This window comes from Physeter macrocephalus, chromosome 14, assembly GCF_002837175.3.
Source record: "Physeter macrocephalus isolate SW-GA chromosome 14, ASM283717v5, whole genome shotgun sequence".
Lineage (NCBI taxonomy): Eukaryota > Metazoa > Chordata > Mammalia > Artiodactyla > Physeteridae > Physeter > Physeter macrocephalus.
The window spans coordinates 102,598,376-102,620,123 of NC_041227.1; the positions used below are offsets into that span (position 1 = coordinate 102,598,376).

The window sequence follows — 21,748 nt, forward strand, 5'->3', positions numbered from 1 at the left end:
GGGGAAGGGGAAGGGTAAGCTGGGACAAAGTGAGAGAGTGGCATGGACATATATACACTACCAAACGTAAAACAGATAGCTAGTGGGAAGCAGCCGCATAGCACAGGGAGAACAGCTCAGTGCTTTGTGACCACCTAGAGGGGTGGGATAGGGAGGGTGGGAGGGAGAGAGATGCAAGAGGGAAGCGACATGGGGACATATGTATATGTATAACTGATTCACTTTGTTATAAAGCAGAAACTAACACATCATTGTAAAGCAATTATTCTCCAATAAAGATGTTAAAAAAAAAATAAAAAAGGTGATGTTCTCTATCTGAAAGTCATCACACATGCTTCCTCTCCTCTGCCCTGCCACCATCCTGCCGCCTCACTGTACTCCTTATTATCCTTAGATATCCATTGAAACACTGCTATTTCAAGGAAATCTTCCCTGAATCACAGACTAGGAAAACATTTTTGTGTTATACAATAAATTTCTCCTTCATAGCACTTATCTCAATTTGTTTAAATATTTATATATATAAATTTTCAACAATACTTACATATACATTTTTCCATAATTATTTCCCTCACTAGAATGTAAAGCTCCATGAGGGTAGAGACTGTTAAGTTTTGCTCACTCTGAATCTCCAATGCTTGGAGGCTTAATAACTATTATTGGAATTTATAACTGAAAAGAAAATTTGTGAAGCCTTACATTAGTGATATAGTCAAATTATGATGAAAGATGAAAAAGATACAAACTGAAAAAAGGTAACCTACTTATCAGCAACATCAAACAGTTCATTTCAATGGGCTCCAAAGACTTATGTGAACAAGCTGAAACTGAGGTTGACCCTGGTGTTTATCTTGTAATTGGAGGTGCTATGTATTTTAATGATTTTACTGATTTACTATATTTATAATGATAGTGAAGTCTGTAAAGATATTTTACTTTGCAAAGTACAAATTAGGTAAAAATTTTAAATAACTTAACAGTTTTTAATCAAGCAAGACATTCCCCTGAAAAAAAAAATATGGATGTGAACACAAATGGGATCAATTTTATGAAAGGGTAAAATATAAGAATCAAGGCTAATACACTCTAAATCAACATTTCTCAACTTCAGTAGTATTGACTTTTTTTTTTTTTTTTAACATTTATTTATCTATTTGGCTGCGCCGGGTCTTTAGTTGTGGTGTGCGGGATCCAGTTCCCGGACCAGGGATTGAACCCGGGCCCCCTGTACTGGGAACACAGTGGAGTCTTAACTGCTGGACCACCAGGGAAGTCCCAGTATTGACTTTTTATGAGTGTATCCCAGTTAACCATTTTAAAATATAAAACTTAGTGGCATTAACTGTATTCACAATGTTGTGCAACCATCATCATTATAGTTTCAATATTTTTCTTCACCCAAATGGAAACTCTATACCCATTAAGCATTAACTTCTCATTCCCCACAACCCTGGTAACCTCAAACCTACTTTTTGTCTCTATGAATTTGAATTGTCTAGATAGCTCACATAAGTGGAATCATACAGTATCTCTTTCTATGTGTAGCTTATTTCATTTACCATGTTTTCTAGGTTCATCTATATTGCAGCATGTATAAGAACTTCATTCCTTTTTTTTTTTTTTGTGGTACGTGGGCCTCTCACTGTTGTGGCCTCTCTCGTTGCGGAGCACAGGCTCCAGACGCACAGGCCTAGTGGCCATGGCTCACAGGCCCAGCTGCTCCGCGGCATGTGGGATCTTCCCGGACTGGGGCACGAACCCGTGTCCCCTGCATCGGCAGGCAGACTCTCAACCACTGTGCCACCAGGGAAGCCCACTTCATTCCTTTTTATGGCTGAATAGTATTCTATTATGTGTATATACTACTGTTTGTTTATCCATTTATCTGTTAAGAGACACTTGGATTGTTTCCACCTTTCTGATAATGTGAATAATGTTGCTGAACAGTGAACTACAAGTTTCTGTACATATTAGAGTCCCAGTTTTCAGTTTGGGTATTTACATAGGAATGGAATTAGAGAAGGATCACATAGTAAATCTATGTTTACATTTTTGAGAAACCACCAAACTCTTTTCCACAGCAGCTAAATCACTTTAAATTCCCACCAGCAATCTATGAGGGTTCCAATTTCTCATCTTCACCAACACTTGTTATTTTTCGTTTTCTAAAAAAATAATAGTCATCCTAATCTGTGTGAAGAGGTATTTCCTTCTGGTTTGGATTTGCATTTCCCCAATGACTAATGATATTGAGAATCTTTCTGTGCACTTATTGGCCATTTGTATGTCTTCCTTGGAGAAATGTTTATTCAAATCCTTTGCCCATTTTTTAATTGGGTTGTTTGTCTTTTTGTTGTTGAGTTGTGTAGTTCTTTAAACATACTGAATATTAAACCCTTATCTGATATATAACTTTTAAACATTTTCTCCCTTTTTGTGGGTTGTCTTTTAACTCTCTTGATAGTGTGTCCTTTGATGTACAACAAGTTTTAATTTTAGCAAAGTTCAATTTATCTATTTTTTTCTTTTGTTGCCTCTGCTAAAGATGTCTTATTTAAGAACTACTGCCAAATCACCACACAGATTTGTTTCTATATTTTCTTCTAAGTGTCTTATAGTTTTAACTCTTAAGTTTAGGTCTTTGATGAATTTTGAGTTAATTTTTACATATGGTGTAAGGTAAGGATCCAACCTCTCTCTTTTGCATGTGGATATTCAGTTTTCCCAGCACCCTTTGATGAAAGGACTGTCTTTGTAAATGGTGAAAACAAAAGGAACCAATTTAAGCATAACTTGATATGTGCTACCTTTTTTACATAACAAAAGACAGTTTCAAAGAAGGGAATATGAAGAACAAACATTCAGACAATCAGTATTTATTGGTATTCTTGAACTATGAGCAAAGCCTAATGCTGATTGCTGTGAGTAATAAATTTAAGGTACAGTCTGAATTTTCTGAGGAGCTTAAAATTTATTTGGGGAAGTAAGCCACTACACCAGCCAATTTAACTAATTTGAGGCATGCATGGAGCGAGGCCAAATGAGTGCTTCAGACAATATGCACTTTGGAAGAGGCAGTTATCACTGCCAACTGGGATGAAAAATTTTCTTTGTTGGCATTAGTGTTAATCTAGCCACATAAATCATGTTTGAAAGAACAAAAGAACAACAGAAAACTGAAGTCTATATACATACTCCTTTTCTAGCATGTTCTGAGTATCTAGTTATCTTATTAATAGCTTTTCATCAAAAGACAAATGTGTAAAGCAGAAACTAACAAACCATTGTAAAGCAATTATACTCCAATAAAGATGTTAAAAAAAAAAGACTAATGTGGTAAAATTTATAATACATATGCAACTAGTACAATGAATTTGTTTCCAGTATTTATAAAAGAGTAACAGGAAATATGACAATTTTTCCTGTCTTTCATAGTCAACAAATTCAATATATGGCATATCCCTTTTAATTCTTTTAAAACACGACATAAATGCTTGAATGTGTTTGAAAACTCTGCCTCTTCTGTGGGCATTCTATTCACGTTCATTTTAATTAAGAGTTTTAAGTGATGTGTTCCACATTTTTCATTTTATAAGAAACTGTTAGGGGAAAAAACGTTACAGGGAACATAAAACTTAATGATTCCAAATGATGAATTAAAAAATAATTCAAATGGTAGTAGGAAGTCTTTAGCAAATGAACTATTCCTCAATGATATACACGTGAATGAATTTAAGCATATAAAAAATGCTTTGTGTGGATATGCAGATTAAAATACATCTACCATTGATCATGTAGTCCAAAATTTCCCAAAATATATTAAGCAAGCCATAAAAAGAATAATTGGAACTTCTGAAAGTAAGGTCACCATATAGTCTGATACCTCCAATACAGTCTGACCTTACTTTAGTATTACAACAACTCAGGAAATGAAATGAGTCTTCTAAGAATAAACACAGAGAGTATTTAAATCCAGGAGACATATAATACTTACCTAATTTAGACTGATATATAACCATTTGCTATGTGTTTATCAAGTTTTATAAACGTTAGTAAAACTTTACAAAGTAGTATAGTTGCACCATCTATACTCCTTTTCCCTGCTATTGTCTACTTGGTATCAATGCTTCCTGGTACCTAAGGTTTCCTGCCTCCCTTCTGAATGTTATTCATGAACAGGAGAAGCTCTAAAGGTTTCTTTTACATGGAAGTTAGGTAGCTGGTAACTTTATGAATTAATTATCTACTGACTTGGTATATATCTGGCTTCAATTTCAATGAGGTACAAAGAATCAAGACAGTGAGGTTAATTTTGGACAAATATGAAAACGGACATCTTACCCACATGCAGGCCTCAATCCTAACTTTTGAGATGATGCTCCATAAAGAAATGGTTCCTTCAGTGTCCTCTTCATCTGGACAAATAATCTGATCAGGATAGGGTGGTTCAGGGAAATTAACTGAATTGCATTCATAAGCAGCTAATGTAACTGAAGCTATATGTGGACCCTACAAAAAAATATGAGAAATCTCTGATGAGAAATATTAAAGAGAAAGCAATTATTAATAGACATGTTATTTTAATGGTACCTTAATCACTCTATATTAATAGAAAAATGTTAGCTTTTAAAGAACAAGAATCTACCTAAATATTTCAAGATACAACTGATAATTTGAAAAAATAATCCTTTCCAGAATCTCTTCATGGTTTGCTTTCTTAAAAACCAATTTCAAATTTACTGAGGTATAATTTACATATAGTAAGAGCCATTTTTTTAGGTCAGTAGTTCAATAACCTTTGACAATTATATTCAGTCGTATAACCATAACCTATCAAGATAGAGATACAGAACAGTCCCATCACTGCAAAAAGTTCCCTTGTGTCCTTTTGAGGTCAATCTCCTTCCCCCAACACTAGACCCTGGAAACCATATGATTTCTGGCTTGATTCTTATTTTATTTATCCACATATCTCATTTGTAAGAATGCCATACCCTGTGATAAAAACCTCCTGTGCCCCTATTCCTTTAGGCATAATTTAAGAATACTATATTTTGTCCTTACTTAAAAAAGTTGATGCAGACATAGAAAACAAACTTATGGTTACCAAAGGGGACAGTGGGGGTGGGGGTGGGAAATTAGGAGTTTGGGATTAGCAGATACACACTACTACATATAAAATCGGTAACCAAGGACCTATTGTATTGCACAGGGAACTCTACTAAGTATCTTGCAATGACCTAAAATGGACGAGAATCTGAAAAAGTATATATATATATATATATATATACACACACACACATATATAACTGAATCACTTTGCTATACACTTGAAACTAACACAACATTGTAAATTAACTATACTTCAAAAAAAAATAGTTGATGAAGTAATTACCTCACTTATCTTTCCCACTGAGATCCTAAAACAAAAATAAAACTGTGGAAACAGTATCAGTTAGTTTTTGATTTAAATTAATTTTTTCTATGGAAGCTTTTGGGCTGCTTTGTACCTTTATTTTGCAATATTACAAATTAATAATAATAATATAGATTAAAATGAATTAACATTTAGATGTGTGATAAAGGTTTAAACACAGTGGTTCCCAAATGAACATGTATGCCAGGACGAGGTGTCTGCATAAGAATCAACTATGGACTTTGTTAAAAATATAAATTTCAGGGTCCCCTAAGCATAAGTGGATTCAATAGGTGGACAAGGGAACCCACCCGTATGTTTTATTTTACTTTATTTTTATTTTTTTTTAAGATTAAGTTTTTTATTTTTAAAGATTTATTTATTATTTGTTTTATTTTAGGCTGCATTGAGTCTCAGTTGCGGCACGCAGGATCTTCGTTGAGGCATGCGGGATCTTTCAGGATCTTTTGTTGTGGCACGTGGGCTTCTCTCTAGTTGTGGCATGCAGGCTTCAGGGTGCCTGGGCTCTGTAGTTGTGGCACGCGGCCTCCAGAGCACGTGGGCTCTGTAGTTTGCGGGCACGCAGGCTCTCTAGTTGACGCATGCGAGCTTTAGTAGTTGTAGCGCACAGACTTAGTTGCCCTGAGGCATGTGGAATCCCAGTTTCCTAACCAGGAATCAAACCTGCATCCCTGCATTTTAAGGCGGATTCTTTACCACTGGACCACCAGGGAATTCCCAACCTGTATGTTTTATGTATTTATTTATTTTAACTAACTGATTTTTAAAAAATTTTATATATTTATATTTTTGGTTGCGTTGGGTCTTTGTTGCTGAGTGCGGGCTTTCTCTAGTAGCGGCGAGCAGGGGCTACTCTTGGTTGCGGTGCGCGGGCTTCTCACTGAGGTGGCTTGTCTTGTTGCAGAGCATGGGATCTAGGCGCGCAGGCTTCAGTAGTTGCGGCACGTGGGCTCGCAGGCTCTAGAGCACAGGCTCAGTAGTTGTGGCACATGGGCTTAGCTGCTCTGCAGCACGTGGGATCTTCCTGGACCAGGGCTCGAACCCGTGTCCCCTGCATTGGCAGACAGATTCTTAACCACTGTGCCACCAGGGAAGCCCCCCAAACTGTATGTTTTAAACAAGCTCCTTTAGAGTTTCAAATAGGTTAGGTTCTAATAGGCTATTAGGTGTCAGAAAATAAGCGAACTCAGACAAGTCACTTAACCTCAAGCTACTCTTCTGCAAGGCAAAAGAATTAGATTCATCTTATGTTTTTATCTAGCTCCAAAATTCAAAAACCCCTAACATAATCAAGATGTCAATAAAATCCATTGCTAATTTCCAAAGTTCTCATGAAGTGTAAACTCTAGAAGTTGGATATTCTTAACATGTTACTCTAACACGGGTATAAAGTACTAGGCTTAGAACAGTGCTGGGCATACAATAAGCCCTCAAAAAGTATTAGCCATTAGCTGTTATGAACAAAAGTACTGTATTTGTAGAATAAAATTATATACATACACACATATATATGTATGTATATATAGATACACATACAATAAGTGATCTTTGGATATAGGAAAGTCTTTTTAAACCACATGGTGAAAGAATTTGTGGCTCAAAGACAAAGTGCATAAGATGTAGTGATGGAAATAAAACATTAAAGAACTCCTACTGCTATCTAGATAAAAGGTGACATTAAACAAATTTTTCTGTTGCATGTTAATACGAAAAAGACAGACATTCATAAATCTAAGCTACATTTCTCCCTAAATACGGTTGCATTTTGTGTTCAAATAAAAATCTAAAAAATGAAATCCTACACTTAGCACTGACTCAGTTAACTATAAGGTTTTCTTCTGGACCAAAAAAAAAAAAAAAAAAAAATCTATGTGAATTTTTAGTCTCTTCATCTTTTTCTTGAATTTTAATTCACAGAAATCAATAAATAGTGATAATAAGTTTAAAAAATGATTATAGAATCTCTAAAAAAGGAACTTCTTTTTTTGAAAAGTTGTGATTAACCATGAAATCTACAACTGTTTCTTTGAATATTATGTGCACAAGAGATTTCAGTTAAAGAAAAAAATTATTTTGTGATCCTACACACACACACACACACACACACACGCACACACACACACCCAAGTTTAAAGTTTGTAGAATTCAGAGTAACTAAATAATTAGTGAAAAATTTCTCACTGTACACTTACTTAAAGCTAACATCAGATGCAATTTAAAAAAAAAAGGGGGGGGGGACACTTCCCTGGCAGCCCAGTGGTAAAGAATCCGCCTTCCAATGCAGGGGATACGGGTTCTATCCCTGGTCAGGGAACTAAGATCCCACATGCTGCGGGGCAACTAAGCCCACACACCACAACAACTGAGCTTGTGTGTCTCAATGAGAGAGCCCGCCTGCCGCAAAATTACAGCGCCCACTGAAGCTTTCGCGCCACAACTACAGAGCTCACGTGCCCTGGAGCCTGTGTGCCACAAGAAGAGAGAAGCCCACACGCCGCAACGAAAGATCCCGTGTGCCTCAATGAAGATCCTGCATGCCACAACTAAGACCCATCACAGCCAAAAAAAATAAAGAAAATAAATAAATATTTTTTTAAAACCCCTGTAACTTCCACATTTACTGTTTGAAAACACAAAAGAGAAATGTGATACTACTAGGCAAAACAAAAGAAATTCAAGAGTCTGTCCATGATATCCCTACAACTGTCCTCTAGAAATGAACTCTAAGTGAACAAAAACTGAACCGTCCTAGACACTAAAATAATAAGATTTCTGGGATTATATAGGAAGGAAAAACCTACATTTCTATTCCAGAAACAAAAATAAAATATGCACCTCAACAGATTAAACAGGTTATCCAACAAGATAAAAGACTGATTCATAGTTTTAATTTTAAATGTTCTAAAAAGGGAAATTTTCAGCAATCTGATGAGAATATTTTCCCTAAAGAAAGGATGGTTCACACAGTTAAACTGATATATACTTTCCATAACCACACTAACAGGTCATGATTACTCAGCCTTAGAGGCAGATGTGGTGGTTCCCAGACAAAATGAACATGAATAACTCAGCTTCTTGTCCTCTGTTCATTCTCAAGCGCCCATTTAACCTGTATCTTGACATTTTAGTTTAGACTGTGTTAACTGATAGGAAACCTCACAAGTTCTTTTCAACGTTATAGGTTAATGGTTCCTAAATATAACAGACTTGACTGAGATAAATATTAGTTTACATGAAAAATCCAAACACAAAAACTAAAAAACAATCATTTTGATTAAGAGAATTTTAAAAGTTACACATATTCAAACTACCTTTTAAGTCTGTTTTCTAAAACCTACAATTCCTACTATAATGTATTAAATATGAAAGAATCACATTTAAACCATACTAAATGAAGAAATGAGGGATAAAGACAAACAGCTACAGTATAAGCAGCAAAGTCTACCTGGAAAGATCCACTATAAAACATAAAAATAACACAATGGTACTGAGCAGGACGTTCCAGTTCTCATGGGAGTATGCAAATATTGATATGTATGGGCTAGAGATTCTGGCCTGTGGCTGAATCTTCTGCCTCATATCATGAAGTGACTGGTAGAGACATACATTCCTACACTAAACAACTGGAAAACTAAACAGAATACATGGAACAATTTTTTTCAGACACTGTACCACAGGCAGTATAATACTTCTGACTGCTGAGAGAAGGGATACAAATGAGGAAGCCTTGTGATGACTCTGGCTTTCCACTTGTAGACACATTCTGTGTCTGCAGTAAAATCCATAATGCAAAGACAAAGACCCTAAGCAACGCATGGTGGTCTTGCTGCATTGAGAAGAAAATCTGAGTTCAGGGGGGCTGAGTGGTTGAAATCTGTGGCGTAGAATACTAGTGAAGAGAAAGCTATGCAGAGAAAGGACTCTACATGTGTGCATGGGGGTCCCCTTGAGACTCTGGCACACAAAGCTCCACTGCATTCTATGATGAGATTTCATAAGGCCAGGCAAAGTACAATTAGTGAGAAAAGAACAACTAACGGGGTTGTAAGCTGAACAATTCCTAGACTTCACACGGGGCTGGGAAACACGTGAACTTCATCTAGCTAGAGTGGAGAGACTCAACATTCAGGGAAGACCTTGGAAAGAGCCTACAGTAAAAGCTACTCTATACAGACCATAATAGGGTTTTTAAAAAAGCCTTAAATAGATCAAGTTGATCCACTGGTACTGCCCCCAAAACAAAAAATTGACAAAAAGAAGATAACAAAATCCATACAATCAACAACTTAATATCACATTCCAGCATCCAGTAAGAAATAACTAGATATGATGTGAAGCAGTTTGGAAAATATGACACATAACCCGAAGAAACATTAATCAATAGAAACAGACCCAGATATGTCAGAGATTATGGAATTAGCAGACAAGGACTTAAAAACAGTGAATATAAGTATGTTCAAAGATTTAAACCAACAATTGCCAAACTTCAGCCCAGGGGCCAAAGTCAGCCCACCACCAGTTTTATAAATAAAGTTTCAAAGAATGCAGCCATGTATATTCATTTACATATCATCTCTGGCTAATTCTGTGCTATAATGGCAAAACTGAGTAGTTCTGACAGAGACTCTATGGCCTATGAAGTCTAAAACACTTATTATATGGCCCTTTACAGAAATAGTTTGCTGATCCCTGATTTAAAGGAAAAGATAAATACAATGAGGGAAGAAATATAAAGTATAAAAAAAAACCAAAGTGGAACTTATAGAGCTGAAAATATAATATACGAATAGGAAAATTCATTGGATAATCAACAGATTAGATGCCACAGAAGAAAATATTAGAGAACTTGAAGACAAGGCAATAGAAAGTATTTGAACTAAAGGACAGAGAGTAAAGGCTATGGAAGAAATGAACCTCAGTAACCTGTGGAATAATACCAAACAGTCTAATATACATGTAACTGGAACCCCAGAAATAGAGGGTGAAGTCTGTGTGTGTGTGTGTGCGCACACACACACATTGGGGAAGGGATGGCCAAGTATTTTCAAGATTTGATGAAAAATATCAATCCATCAACTCACAGATATAAGAAATTCAACAAACCTAAGTCAAGATCAACATAAAGAAAATAAAACACATAATCAAATTGCTGAGAATCACCATAATCACATCATAATCAAATTCTATAATTCAGCAATATCAAGAAAGTCTTAAAAGCAATCTGAGGGGATAAAAGCACATTACAGGCATTCCTCACTTTAATGCACTTTGCAGATATTGTGATTTTTACAAATTAAAGGTTTTGGCAATCCTGCGTCAAGCAAGCCTATTGGCACCATTTTTCCAACAGCATTATTATTTTTGTTTTTAACATCTTCATTGGAGTATAATTGCTTTACAATGGTGTGTTAGTTTCTGCTTTATAACAAAGTGGATCAGTTATACATATACATGTTCCCATATCTCTTCCCTCTTGCGTCTCCCTCCCTCCCACCCTCCCTAACAGCATTATTTTTAAATTAAGGTATATATATTGTTTTTTTAGACACTTAATAGAGTACATTATATTGTAAACATAACTTTTAGATGCACTGGGAAACCAAAAAATTCGTGTGACTTGCTATATCACCATATTCATTTTATTGCAGTGGTCTAGAACCAAACCCACAATATTTCCAAGTTATGACTGAGTCATCTAAAGGGAAATACAGATAGGACTTCTCATCAGAAACAGACCAAAAGACAATAGAATTACTTCTCTAAAGTGCTGAAAGGAAAAAACAAAATCTGTGAATCTAGAATTCAGGGAAAATATATTTCAAAAATAAAGATGAAATAATAACATTTTCAGACAAACAAAAGCCAAAAAAATTTGTTCCAGGAGATAAATGTTAAAGGAAGTTCTCAGAAGAAAAGTGATACCAGATGGAAACTTTAATGTACATAAAAGAGTGAAGAGCACTAGAAATAGAGAATACCTTTTTTCCTCATTTTAAAATCTCTTAAAAAAATAACTAGTTGCTTAAAGCAAAAGCTATGACATATGTAGAAGTAAAATACATGACAACAACAGCATAAAGTATGGGAGGGAGAAAATGGAGTATAATGCTGTAATGTGGTTACATTATATATACCAAAAAAAATGTTCAATTCAAAAGAAGGCAGGAAAAGAATAAAAAATAGGTGGGACCAACAGTTTGAGGATAGACTTAAACACAACCATATTGACAACTACATTAATTGCAAATGGGCCAAACATACAAATGAAAAGGCAGAGAGTGTCACACTGAATTAAAGAGCAAGACCTCAGTACATGCTGTCCATAAAAAGCCCATTTTAAATATCCAGATCCAAAAGTAAAGGTAAAGGGATGAAAAAAGATAAACCATGTAAACAAAATCATACAAAAGATAGAGTATTCTACATTAATACCAGATTAAGTAGATTTCAGGAGAGGGTATATTACTAGAGATGAAAAAGGACATTTCATAATGATAAAAGGGCTAATTCTCAGGAAGGCAGAATAATCCTAAATGTGCAGGCACCTAATAACCGAATGTCAAAATACATAAAGCAAAAACTAATAGAACTAAAAGGAGAAATAAACAAATCCACAATTAGAGTTGAAATTTCAACACATTTCTCTTTTTAGTTGATAGAATAAGTAGACTGAAAACCAGTATGGATATAGAATACTTGAACAATATGGAACACTACACCCAAAAATAGCCAAATACATATTCTTTTCAAGTATACATGAAATCCAGTCACCAAGATAGACCATATACTGTGGTATAAAACAAATCTCAGCACATTGAAAAGAATGTGCCATGTGGCAAGGTAAGTAAAGATCAATACAAGGAGTACTTCTTCAGGAAAAGTAGCAAATGTTAGTCCTCAAAGGTTAATTTTTCTATTTAAGGACAGTGTCCTTTAATCTATATAGTGGTAATCAAAGGAAGTTAAACAGCTATATACAGCCCAGGTTGTTATTCCCCAGCACAGGAAGCTCTATAAATTTCCTAGTTAGCAACCAGGTCATAAGTAACGTTCACTAACTGCCCCTGAGAGTTCCTAATTACTGCCAATGGAAGTTCCCTTTAATGATACGAAGGTCAAATTTTATGACTGTGATGAAAAGTTACACTCTCATCAGTGACAGGTTTTTAGGGTCCTTTTTTGGGGTGGGTGGGTACTTCAGTATACTCATTCTAAGTGAAGTCAACTCAACAAGATAGTTCAGCTATTTGTGACATATGAAACATCTGGTTTTGCTTCAGTTCAAAGCCTCATATATCTTAGTCTCATGAGCTGTATTACACTATATTTTCCAAAGTTTTGATAATGGAATAATTTTGCTTTGTCCAGGATAAAAGATGTAGTGCTTGGCCAGGCAAGAAGATGTCTGGGTGAGAGCAAAACCATAGTTAGATCAGGGGGTAGGATTCCTAATAAGAGCAGATATAGGTATTTGTGGAAAAAGTATTTTAACTTAAGACATTCTTTTAAGATAAATTTTAAAAGTTATACTTCTACAATTTACATTCATTCAGGAATAGTAAATATCCTACTAGCTCTGTCAAATTAAGAGAAATTTAGAATTAAAAAAAATTATCCTAGAGGTAAAATTATCACTCCTGAAATTATAACACACAAAAATATCCTAATCCGGTAGAGAAGAGAAGTTCTAAGTAGTGCCCTGATAATAATGTAGTACCTATGTAAGCCCTGAGAAAGCAGTCCTGGTGCCACAAATACAAATTAGGGTCTTTGTAAGAAAGGTGTGGGACAGTCACACCTTAAAACCTGAAAAAAAGGGCTTCCCTGGTGGCGCAGTGGTTGAGAGTCCGTCTGCCGATGCAGGGGATACGGGTTCGCGCCCCGGTCTGGGGGGATCCCACATGCCGCGGAGCGGCCTGGCCCATGGGCCATGGCCGCTGGGCCTGTGCGTCCGGAGCCTGTGGTCCTCAACGGGAGAGGCCACAGCAGTGAGAGGCCCGCGTAATGCAAAAAAAAAAAAAAAAAAAAAAAAAACCTGAAAAAAATATCATATTAGTAAATGACAAACTAGTCTATGTACTGCTGCTTCATGTAAGGAAAAGTGTTTTCTGGATTTTTAACTTTATTGTTCAGTTCATTTGGGGGCCCTTTCTTCCAGAGACATTTTTTAAAAGGTGAAAACCTAAAATGATCATATTAGTTAATTATGAGCCTAATTTAGCCAAGCCTTTTTACCAACTAAGATGCAGAATATGATGTCACATTAAGAGTGCAGTATGTGTATGTATGAGGTTTTTTGGGGGTTTTTTTTGGCAGCGCCCTGCAGCATGTGGGATCTTAGTTCCCTGACCAGGGATCGAATCTGTGCCCCCTGCATTGGAAGTGCAGAGTCTTAACCAATGTACCACCAGGGAAGTCCCTGTATGAGGTTTTTAAGGAAGATGAGCAGGCATACAGACAGACATTCTTCCACTCTAGGCGGCTCCCTCAGAACTGATAAAACATTCCTAAAGACTGGAGTTGTTTGCACATCTGTAATGTCAGTTCATAGCCTAATTCATCATCCACACACAGAAGTCAACTGAGATCCCAAAGGCAAAACTCCCAATTAGTTTTGTCTGGAAAGTTTAGGACAAAGGTAATAAAATCAAGAATCCTCTGCTGATTCACTGGGAAAACATTTGTTTGCCACACTCCTTCACTGAGGAACAAAAGGAGTCAGTGGTTAGTCTGGAATGTGATTCATTAGGAATATCTGGGTGATAAATAAATGAAAGGAGATGACAGATGGTTGTCCGTATGACTTGCAAAACCTTTGTTTTCTTTAAGTCCAACTTTTAGGGGAGTTTAGAAATGCTTTTACAAACAGGAATTGTACTCTTCAAATTCTTTTAATCATTGCTTTTCTCATCGCAGTCAGAAAACAACTTACCTAAGGTTATGGTATACAACAAATAATTCTAGAAGGCTAGAGCATAAAACTGTTGATTCCAAATAGGCACTGAGAAGTTTAACTAGTGTTTATATTCTTTTTGTGAAGAAGGTCCCGAGTTTACAAATTTAAGCCCCTGGTCCCTAACTATAAAAAGCAGTATAATATGTAAAAAAGCAGTAATTTGGCCATTAGTTAATGTGGATTTTAGTTTCGTAAATCTGTTAGTAACTTACTAGATGTAATCAGACTTCTATCTCACATTCCTCACTTGATGAAAAGCCTGAAAATAATAATGATAATAATGCCTGCACAACCTAGGTAACACGGCAATGTATGACATTATGTAGTAAAAGTGTTACGATAAGCATAAAATAACCAAAACAAAAAATGTGTAAACTCTGTAGTTCATGCTTCAGGTTATAAGGACCTATTTTTAAAGTCATTTTTATTATATTCAATCAATCCATAAATAAAGACATATTTCACTTTTCTTCTCTAAACCTAAGCAATTTTGATCATAAAGTTGGTTTAAGTGTTCAGGAGGAATGGACCACATATTTATAAAGAGAGCTTTTAAAAAGGTTATAAATTGTTTAAAATATATACCCAACAGAACAGATTTCAGCAAAACTGAATCTTCTTAGCTTTCATTTAAACACATATTAACAAAGTCACATGAATAAATAGTGACTTAAGGGCAGGAAGTCAGTCAGTCTGTGCATACCCTTCTGTTTGGTGAAAACCCAGCCCTATGTCCTGGAGACCCTGCTTTCTACTTTTGATGTGGTGATGCTCTTAAGAGTTAATACATGAGTCATTCCTTGGGGAAAGACAGGGAGAATAGCTGATCATGCCCTCATCAAAAAAAGGCAAACAGACCTTTTCTAAGAAGGGCCTGTTGGTCTTCCCACAAGAGCCCTGAGTCACTGCATGCTTATAGCCAGAGTCATTATACCTATACAGAGCAATATTAAGTCACGCTAGAATCTTACTTTTGGCAATTTCTTCTCTTTTTTTGTCTTATCGAGGGATAGACACGTAAGCTATGGAGCGATAATCAGAAGTCAAGCAGGGAAAATAGAGAACAGGTTGGCTAACAATTTTTAAAAGAATTATTCCACCTCATGGCATTAAACAATTACTACAACAGTTCTCTTACTGAAACTGCTTCGCTATCTCACTTCAACCTATGTCCATGCAGTTTTCCAAATAACACTTACTTTAGGCAATAAATAGCCAAGAGTCAAAAAGTATAAAAAACAGCCATATATATATATATATATATATACATATATATAAAACAGTACTATAAAGTATTATATACATATTATAAAGTACTTGTTCACCTTTAGGCAATAAATAGCCAAGAGTCAAAAAGTATAAAAAACAGCCATATATATATATATATATATATATATATAAAACAGTACTATAAAGTATTATATACATATTATAAAGTACTTGTTCACTAAAGGAAACAGGGTGCTATAGACAGAGATATTCTATAAACATTTGATAGTAATCAAGATGTTGGATTTCTTTTGTACATTTTTTTTTAATGTACAATTTTTACCCCATTTTGTGATGAAATGATCCTAAACGTTAAGGCAGAAACAGACCTCTGAATCTTACACAGGAGCAAGTATCTCACAATTAACTTTCCCTGTACCTATTTTAACAAAGAGCCAAAAATTTTTTTTCAAAAATCTTTTTCTATTAAAATGGTCATTTTTTTGGGACTTCCCTGGTGGCACAATGGTTAAGAATCCTCCTGCCAACACAGGGGACATGGGTTCGATCCCTGATCCAGGAAGATCCCACATGCTGCGGAACAACTAAGCCCGTGTGCCACAACTACTGAGCCTGTGTGCCACAACTACTGAAGCCCGCATGCCTAGAGCCTGTGCTCTGCAACAAGAGAAGCCACTGCAGTGAGAAGCCCGCACACCACAACGAAGAGTAGCCCCCTCTCTCCGCCACTAGAGAAAGCCTGCGTGCAGCAACGAAGACCCAACACAGCCAAAAATAAATAAATAAAAAATTTTTTAAAAGGTCATTTTTTTGTTTTTAAGTAGAATTCTTTATTCATTTATATCTTATTTTTACACCTGATAACTGCATTCTGAACTTACAGTTTTATATGGCCATGGTTTCTCATGGTACTTAAAACACTCCTGACATCTACTAACTCAATTCCAGTGAATTTAAACTACCAATTTTTATCTATAAAACTATATTCTTAATTTAAAATCGTCATATTAAACAAATAACTCATAAATACCATTCAGATAATAATGTCTTGATGTTATATCTTCTTATAAACCTTGATCTATTCTACAGTGTAACTGAATAGTTCCCAAACTTTTCTACATACCAACTGCCACCTAGATAGGGCAGTTCTAATGTGAAAATCCCTACCAGGGCTTCCCTGGTGGCGCAGTCGTTGAGAATCTGCCTGCTAATGCAGGGGACACGGGTTTGAGCCCTGGTCTGGGGGGATCCCACATGCCGCGGAGCAACCGGGTTTGAGCCCTGGTCTGGGAGGATCCCACATGCCGCGGAGCAACTGGGCCTGTGAGCCACAACTACTGAGCCTGCGCGTCTGGAGCCTGTGTTCCGCAACAAGAGAGGCCGCGATAATGAGACGCCCGTGCACTGCGATGAAGAGTGGCCCCCGCTTGCCGCAACTAGAGAAAGCCCTCGCACAGAAACGAAGACCCAACACAGCCAAAAATAAATAAATAAATAAATAAAAATTAAAAAAGAAAGAAAGAAAGAAAGAAAATCCCTACCATTTTGATCCCCAAACGTGAGAGAATTCAGGGGTTAAAATATATGACAAAGAGAAAAATTATCTGCAAAATATATTCAGCCTTCTATTTATAGCCCAATATTTGAGTGCCTTTAACATTTTTTAATGTTTGTTGATAGTTTTTGTTCTCAGAGTTCTTTGTCTAAGAGCTGGGCTTATTCTGAAAGGAATATAGGGCTTGGGAAGCCTTTCTCCGGGAAACTGCTCCACCTAGTGTCAAAAACTGTTCATGTATCACATTATTTGTAAATTCCTGCCGAAGGACTCATTTTCTTTGTTACTGTTAAATAGAATAGACTTTATAATCATTAATGGCATGCACAGTTTACAAATGGCTCTTAAATCATCTGCTTGTTTTATAACTTGAGGAATAATAATGTGAATGCATATAAGGAGCATGTCTGAGATATATTTCTCATTATGAAGTACCAAAGTTCCTGTTTTTGTTAAACTGGTTGTTTACCAGGTTATTATTATGAATATATTATGAATCATATATTCTAGTAATGGGAAATAATTTTAAGGTGGCTACTGAAATTACCCTGTCACTTCTCCTAATTGTTTGTATCAATCTAAACGTAATCCACAAATTATTTATTTCTCTAAATGAGTGGTGCTGTGTTGTAAAGACTGGTATTTAATAATTGCACACATCAATGGTTTAGAATATGAGATTAGAACTAAATTTTGCTGCCATCAGGCAGCTCATCTGGAAGAAATTCTTTTACTTTTCTCTTCATGAAAAGTTGTTTTTTTTCCCCCTTGATGGTCTTACAGACCACTCAAGCACTCACACAACTATATTCTCTTCTAAAACATCATGTTAAGTCTAATATTATGACCTGGGAGAAGTGATAATCCTTTTTTGGCAAATGGAGGAATCAAATGCATAACATGTCACGTAAAAATCCTTAGGGGGTGGCTAGCTCACTAAGGCTCCCAAGCTCAATATGCTTCTTCTGGTGTACTACTGTCATCCCATGAGTTAGAGCAACAGTTAGCAAACTAGAGCCGGGAGATCAAATCCAGTCTGCTACCTCTCTTTGTGAATAAAGGCTGACTGGAAAACAGTCACATTTATTCCTACAGACTGTCCCTGGATGTTTTCTTATTACCATGACAGATCTGAGGAGTTACAAAAGAGATTGCATAGCCCGCAAAGCCTAAAATATTTAATATCCAGTCACTTTTCAGCAAAAGTGCTGCCCCTGGGCTGCCTCCCCTTGGGTCAAATCATTATTAAGGTGAAAATTTTGACACATTCAAACACAGAGATACATCAAAGAGGTTAACAGCAGCCATGTTCTCTTCATTAACTTGTTTTCACTCTGGGCATTATTTCCACTAGTAAATAAGCATTCCTGGATGGCCTGGAATGGAAACCTGCTACATACATGCTAAGACTAAAATAAATTCGTTAATGGATTTCTGGAAATTAGTATCCAAGAGAAGAGGGCTTAGAAGGTATGATCTTAGAAAAATCTATCAGCCACAGAACCTTTTTTTGCAACTGATCTACTTACAAAAAACATGAGTAAAGTAAATGAATGAAATCAGTAAACTTGCACTACTTGCCAGGCAAAATTAGCTCATGAATTAGACATCTATTACAGGTGTATTTATACAAAATGACTTCAAAATTCTAAAACAAAAGAGCAGATGTACTAAAACAGTATTTATTTAAGTATAGTACATATAGAAAAGTGCATAATGCAAGCATCTTAATGAATTATTTCAGACACAGGTATCCTCTATCCAGATCAAGAAATATTAGAAACACACAAGAGGGACATATCCTATTGGTTGTCAAGATTTACTACAAAGCTGCTAGGATGAAAATCTTTTTTCAAAACTTTGTCAATTTCTACAAAAATACCTACTCAAGTTTTGACTGATATTACATTGATTATGTAAACAAAATTGGGAAGAACAGCTACAATATTGTGTCTTCTAATCCATGAAAATAATATATACCTTCTGTTTCCTAGATCTTTTTGCTTCCAACAATATTTTATAATTTTATATAGAGGTCAAGCACATCTTTTGTTAGATTTATTCCTAGGTATTTGCTTTTCAAAAAAATATTATTATAAATGATGCTTTCCAAAATTTTCACTCTCTAAATGTTTATTGTAGTATACAGAAACAATCGTTTCATACACATTGACCGTATAGCCAGTAACTGTGTTACACGTCCCTATTCCCCAAGTTTGTGGAAGTTATCTCCTTCTCTAAATTTCTGCCAAGTTCTGCTTTCCATAAGTTGAGTATATATTATTAAATACAAATTTAGAACTGTTATATCTTCCTGGTGAACTGAGTCTTTTATTATTACCAACGAACACATTCTATTAACACTTCTTGCCTCATACTTTATTTTGATTTCAATATAACTGCATAAGCTTCTTCTTGGTTGGCATCAAATGGCTCATCTTTTTCCATCCTTTACCGTTAATCTTTCTGTGTATTCTTTCTGTGTATATTTTAGGTATGAAGGCTGGATTTAGCAAATAGCTGAATATTTTAAAATATTTATTTGGATAACTGGAAGAAACATTTATTCCATTTATTGATATACTTGGATTTAAATATACCACTGAATGCTTACTACTTATCTTGCCTGTTCTATGTTCCTTTTGTCTTTCTTTCCCTCTTTTGGCTTGGCTTTTTAAAAATTACTTGGTTTTTACTTGTGCCTATTAGCTTGATAGTTATATATTCTTGTACTGCTTACCCTAAAGATTATAATATAGATCTTTATTAATTAATGTCATATAAATTAACAGCTTACCTTTTCTAGGGCAATGCAAAGACCTTAGAATAATTTATTTCAATTACTCCACACGTGATTTGCAGATGATGTATTTTAATTCCATCTAAATACTTTAAATCTCTTAAAACATTATCACTACATTATCATTAAAAACATAATGTCGGGCTTCCCTGGTGGCGCAGTGGTTAAGAATCCACCTGCCAATGCAGGGGACACAGGTTCGAGCCCTGGTCAGGGAAGATCCCACATGCCGCGTAGCAACTAAGCCCATGCGCTGCAACCACTGAGCCTGCGTTCTAGAGCCCGTGTGCCACAACTACTGAAGCCCGTGCGCCTAGAGCCCATGCTCCACAACAAGAGAAGCCACCACAATGAGAAGCCCCTGCTCACCACAACTAGAGAAAGCCTGCACGCAGCGACGAAGACCCAACGCAGCCAAAAATAAATAAATAAAATAAATACATTAAAAAAAATGTCATAAAAACAGAAAGACAAAACAAAAAAAGAAAAAAAACCATAATGTCAATCTTAATTTAAATTTACCCATATATATTATATATCCTTTTCTTAATCTTTATTCGTTCCTGAATCTGAGCTTCAATCTAGAATCACTTTCCTTCCATTCAAAGAACACTTTTTAGTATTTCCCTTAGAGCATGTTTGCTGGTGGCAAACTGCTCTGTTTTTCTGAAAGTATCTTTATTTTATACTGTTCAGGGGACACTTTGAGTATCTTCTGTTGGTAGTTATTTTCTTTTAGCCCTTTAAAGATATTCCACTGTCAGCTGACTTTTACTCTACTCAATGTTCTGTGGTGACCTAAACGGCAAGGAAATCCAAAAAAGAGGGGATATATGTATACATATAGCTGATTCACTTCGCTGTACAGCAGAAACTAACACAACATTGTAAAGCAACTATACCCCAATTAAAAAAAAAAAAAAAGCTGATGCACTTGCTACTGCTATTGCTGTGAAAAATAAATTGTCCTTCATCTCTGAAAAAAAAAAAAAAAATCAATGACAGCAAATGCAAATCAGTCTCACTGAAGTTCCTCTGAAGATGGTATGTCTTTTTCTCCATCTCTCCTTTTTTGTTCTGGATATTTTTCTCTGGCCGATTTTGCAGTTTATTAGTCCTGTCTTAGCTGCTGTCTACTGAAGTCCATTAATTGAGTTCTTAATCTCAGATAATGTTTTTTTAATTCAAAATTTCCACTTGCTCTCCTCTGTAGTTTTCAATCTCTGCAAAAATACTCAAACTTGTTTTTTACTTCCTTGAAACACATTGATTTTGGATTAAAGTACACATCTAATAACTGCATTAAATAGATCCCCTATGGATCTATTTCTCTTATTTCTTGTTTTGACCAAATTATCATGTTGCTTCAGATATCTGATTACTTTTGACTGAGTGCTAGACTTTTTTTTTTTTTAAATATAATCTGACGCCTAGGATTATTTTATTTTCCTCCAGACTTAAGATTTAGCCTGAGCTTCAGTCCCTGTGTGTGCTGATTTGTATCTAGTTCATCCTTATGTTTAAAGTGTGGCCCATCAGGTTCCAATCCAAAGCCTGCGGGTTTATTAGGCCATATACTTGACTGGTTTCACCTCTCTGGGTTTCCCCTTTAATCTAGATGTTGGCCTTGTAATTCTTTGCTATCTTTTTATCTCTATGGTGCCTTTAAACAGATGTTTTAAATTTTTATCAACTTTTTTAAGATACTTTCACAAGCGAGTTGATCCAAACTGCCTAATCTATTGTCACTGAAAATGGACCAATAATCTG

The 21,748-nt window shown here is 35.6% G+C and overlaps 1 protein-coding gene across 3 annotated transcripts in view; it reads right to left on the reverse strand.

Moving 5' to 3' along the window:
* VMP1 (vacuole membrane protein 1) overlaps nt 1-21,748 on the reverse strand; it is a 131,194-nt gene that overhangs the window by 70,336 nt on the left and 39,110 nt on the right. For all 3 annotated transcript variants that reach the window (XM_024127912.3, XM_024127913.3, XM_024127911.2), the window contains exon 6: nt 4,342-4,509. In XM_024127912.3, the coding sequence (XP_023983680.1) occupies nt 4,342-4,509 (168 nt within the window). The remainder of the gene's footprint in view (nt 1-4,341; nt 4,510-21,748) is intronic.